The 5,000-nt window shown below is 40.0% G+C and overlaps 1 protein-coding gene across 1 annotated transcript in view; it reads right to left on the bottom strand.

The window, feature by feature from the left end:
* LOC125043385 (tonsoku-like protein) overlaps positions 1-5,000 on the bottom strand; it is an 8,626-nt gene that overhangs the window by 1,012 nt on the left and 2,614 nt on the right. The window contains 3 exon segments of the mRNA XM_047639481.1: positions 1-338; positions 341-1,141; positions 1,144-3,320. The exon segment at positions 1-338 is cut by the window's left edge and continues 1,012 nt beyond it. Of these exon segments, the coding sequence (XP_047495437.1) occupies positions 1-338; positions 341-1,141; positions 1,144-3,286 (3,282 nt within the window). The 5' untranslated portion in view covers positions 3,287-3,320.

Here is a 5,000-nt window from a genome sequence, read left to right on the forward strand (position 1 = left end):
ACTTTGCTGGCACTGAATGGCTCTGAGAACTGGCTGAAGTTGTAGTGTTGTGATACGCCTTACATGCTTGAGATCAAGACTAGTTGAGGCTTCTGTGCGGTGCAAGATGGAAGAGATTGATGACACAGGAATGGTGCCAAGAGCCTGGCATGCTTGGCTATAGCGATCAGGCAAAGGCGGCAAGTCCCAACCTGTTACCTGTGCCTGCAACTCTGACATCTCCATTGGGAGCACTAGAGATATTGGATCATTGGGATCAAGGACAGCACCATCCTGAGTTGTCAGTGTAAGATGGGGACGTAATCCAGCTAGCTGGTAATACCTTCTTGTTACCTCTCTGCTAGCCAACTTACTGTTCGGTTCTGTCCAGCACCAGCTACTGGTACCAATAAGACACGATTCTGCACTCGAACTCGGAGACGTAGGGCACCACCACTGATAGTACTCTGTGTACTGCTGGGAGTGATTGGACTCTCATGGTTACTTGTAGCTGGAGAATCAACTGTTCTGTTGGTCTCTGTAGTTACAGGACTATCTCTCAAGTCACTCAAGCTGAAATCACCCTCTCTGCAAGGACTGTTCCTTCCATCATGGATGTCCTCTGGATATTTCTGCACAATTGAGGTCAACTTTGTCTGACGAACCTTTTTACTCCGATTTAATATTCTTTCTGATGAATTCTTTTCTGACAGGACTCTACGTTCTCTCTTGGGTTCCTTATATTCAAATTCAAGTTTCTCCACTCTTTTCCTTTTTCTGGAAAATATTCCAAGGTCATCATCTAACCAGTCATCTACAACCTCTTCATCGGTCACAAGAGCCTGCTTCTTATCCTTTGGAAGGGACAAGCTACTCTTCTGTATTTCAGCTCTACGCACAGCACTGCCCACACTCTCAATTGCACTCAGGTAAGTTCCTGTTGCTGATTTCGTCTCCTGTAAATCTATCAGCAAAGGATTAACAAATTCTTCTGAGTCTTCTTCAATATCGGCTTCAATTGGATTTCCTAGAGAACATGCACTTGATGGTCTTTCACCACTATTACTACCAGTAGCACAAGGGTCAGGTAACTCATAGTCCTGAAACCCTTCACTTTCCTCTTCTTCAAAGCCTAGTCTAGAACTCAGCTTACTCTTAATATCATTTTTTCTTCACTAACCCTTCTCTGTCTTGACACTTCCTCTATCCCAGACAAAGATGTATGTGAACTTGTCCTCCTCTTCAGTGGCTGGGATTCCTTGGGGCTAAAGCGCTCTGATGGAGAGGAGTCAGAAGCCTTGGCTGGTATCTTGTGCCCAGCACGCTTCATTGTTTCCTTAAGCTCTGTCTCAAGTCTAATACATTCCTCTTCCCCTCTTTTAGAAAGCTTTGCTCGTCTCCTGTAATTTACCAAACTTTCCAAGGGTGTATCACCATCATCAGTTTTAGCAATGACTGAGGCCCCTTTGTTCATAAGAAGCCTGACAATCTCTATATTTCCACAAGATGCAGCATCATGCATAGGTGTGATACCATCACACTGTTTTCCTCCTCGATCGCTAATCCACGCTCCAGCCTCTATCAGCTCAAGAATGATATCATAGTAACCATGATTGGCTGCTTCATGGATGGGTAGCCAGCCACAATTGTCACGAGGATTGACAGGATGGCCTTGTTGCAGGAGCTTCCGCACCATGGTAAGATTCCCATCTATGCAAGCCTTGTGCAATGGTGTTTCTCCTTTTTCATTTCTCTTTACCACAAGAGACTTCTTCTGACGTGACTGCCTAGGCCTGTCAAAGTTTTCATGGTCATCTTCACTGTCAGAAAAGTTGACAAGATTTAGGTCAACCTCATCTTCACATTCATTTTCTTCCTCATCACTTAGGTCTGCTTCTGGATCTAAATCATTTTCATTTGCCAGTGAATTCATTTGTTCTTTGATCTCACATTTTACATCTTCTGGGATACCAGGAAGGCACGAATACAAACGTAGCACATAAACCTCTAGTTTTGGACTGCGGTCTTTAGCAGCCAATGCTCTAGCTTCATGATAGGTATCTGAGAGTGTATCATAATTTTCTCCTAGCCTTTCTCGCACATCTGCAATGGTGAGTAATGTTTTGCAGGCTTCACTAGCATCTTCTTGAAGCTTTATTTCATATTCTTTTATATAATACTGTTTAGCCTCCAAAAACTGTTTGTTATCAGAATAAGTCTGTGCAAGAGATAGATATATAGGAGCAAGAAACGAAGGGCTTTTGTTCGCACGGACTGCGCACTCCAACATTTTTTGGTAATACTCAATTGCTTTTGTGTAGAATCCCAAGTTGGCTGAACCATCCCCTAGTTTTTCATATAATTTTATCTTCTCGTCATCAGTGCAATCTCCCATCATCACAAGAGAGTCCTCAGCTACACACATACTTACAACACACTTTAAATTTTTCTCAATTCTTTCTCTATCTTCACGGTCAGGGTGTTTCAGTTTATAGGCTTTGTGATAGCATTTTTTTGCAGCCTCATAGTCAGCATTAGCAAGATGGACCTGTGCAAGGAATGAGTGACAGTCACACTGGAGACCTTTATTGTGAAGTTTGGCTGCCAAAGCTAATGATTTCTGACCCTCTTGAAGGGCATCTGTCTGGAGGCCTTCTCGCAGCAAGATAACCCCAAGCGCTGAATGGCATCTTTGTGCATCTTCATGAAGACTGTGACTGGTGCACAAATCTAGCGCTTGGCTTATAAAGTGACGTGCCTTTTTAACATTTCCTCGATAATCTAGAACTAAACCAAGATTAAGATAAAGCCGACAACGCATCTGGCTATGCTCCTGAGAATCAACTGCTCCTTTGAGACGTTCACATACAGAAAGGGAACGTAAGAAAGCCTTCTCTGCTTCTGTCAAAGCCTTTGTCTGGTCCTCCTCCTGGCCCCGCAATCCTGCCTCCTCGGCTTTCTGCAAATGAGTGCGACCAAGAGTTGCATAAGCACGCTGCTCTTCCACCAAACTTTCTGCCTCTTTGGCAAGAGATAAATATTTATTTAGGTATTGGAGTGCTTTTCCCCATTCTCCCATCTCACTGTACACTTCCCCCATGCGGCGTTGTGCCACAGCCACACCAATGGTGTCACCCAGCGCCTCACACAAGGCTACTTCCTCACGATGCTGGACCAGAGCGCCCTCATAGTCTCCTGCTTGCTGCAGCTCTTGCCCCAGAAGGTTGGCTAAACTAGCAACCTCTTTAAGGTTATTCTTATGCTCTGCACGCCGCTTGTCCTTCTCAAGCCTTGCAATGTTACTCATGTTGCTTTACTTGTAAACTTTCAGCACATACTCCCTGCAAAAGAAACACTATTTTATTTTCCATATCTACTTCTCCCTATCACAAATATTACTATATAACTTTCCTGATTCAAAATGTATAATCTTTTCCTTTAACTCATTCACCCTATGTGGCAAGAATAAATGCAATGCCCACATTTTTCTGAAATCAGGATCGGTAACTAGGGCCTACTGATAGACTCCTTGACAGCTGAGCACATGTGGAGCCATCTGTATGTAACAAAATTCACCAAAAACTACAGGGGACAGAACATAAACCCAGGGTGAATGGGTTAACATTGAACTATGGCATATCTAAATTAAATGCTGAATACTTATTTAATTTTCCTGTGCAAAACAACAGTTGAGATATGCAAAGGTTAACACTGTATTCCTCCAACTCTGTATTTAAATCTTCCTTAAATATTTCACAAAAAAATATAAAGAAAGGATTACAGTGATGATGATATAAATTTCCAACAGAATAATAAAGAGAAGTACTGTAGGCCAAACAGATTAATAAAGGAAAGTACTATAGGCCTTGGCAGAGTTACTTAATATCTGGCCAAGTAACTAAATGTTTGAATGAGTAAAAGAATGACTAAGTAAATAAATGTTCAAACAAGTAAATGAAAGTCTGAATGACTGAGTAAATGCTATTAAGTAAATAAATGACTGCGTGACTGATTGCCCGAATATGTGAATAGTGTACTGAGACTACGTGTCTAAATGACAGCACGTCAATGACTAAGTAATGTCTGCACAAATGAGTAATTGAAAGTTTAAATATCTGTTTGAATAAAAATATTTGCTCTAGCAATAATCACAAGAAAGGTACACCTGATGCTTGATTGAATAAATATTATGAATATGAATAAGCCTGCCAACCTTAAGGATATCTGGTTTAATTAACTTTTGCTCTCTTAAATAATCAGGATCACTTTATTTAAGTAAAAAGTACAACCTACAGAACTGTCATATATAAATCTAAACTTCTGGACAGACATGGGCACCCATGGTTGGCATTGAGTTAAGATCACTTTTTTAGTAACAGTGTATAAGCTATCCTCTCATATGCCCTATATAAAATTACACAAAATTTTCAGTTTCTGGAAGGAGCCATCAGCTCTCCTCCTGGAGGATAACTTTAAAAAGTATAGTGCAAAAGAAGCACAATTATATGGGCTATAATAAATTCAAAAAATCAAATCATAATCTCAGTGTGTTATCAATTAATGGGTGAAACATATAAGTTTCTTGGCAGACAGTCCCCTTAAGGGAAACATATAAGCGAGTTATGCAAAAAAAAAAAAAAAAATTTTTTTAAATAACTATGAAACATTGCCTATTTAATCGTTTAATATTAATCCTTCACCACCTAGGACAGTATGTACACAGATGCCATACCCAGTTTAGTTTATCAATTTTGTTTACACTTAAATTACCAAGGAGTCAATGACTAGTCCTATCCATATCAACTGTTTACCCCTTTCCTTGATTTTTGGATTTACTTTGTTTATATTGCTATTAGTAATGTTAATAACAATATAATAATATCAATAAAAAAACAGCAATGTAAACATATTTCACAAAACAAAACTGCATGTACCCCGCAGCATTATATTAAAAAAATTAAACAATGTATTTGGTTGATAAACAAATATTATCTGATAACTACAGAACTTCCTGACCCATT

This window comes from Penaeus chinensis, chromosome 33 (genome assembly GCF_019202785.1).
Source record: "Penaeus chinensis breed Huanghai No. 1 chromosome 33, ASM1920278v2, whole genome shotgun sequence".
Taxonomy (NCBI): Eukaryota; Metazoa; Arthropoda; class Malacostraca; order Decapoda; family Penaeidae; genus Penaeus; species Penaeus chinensis.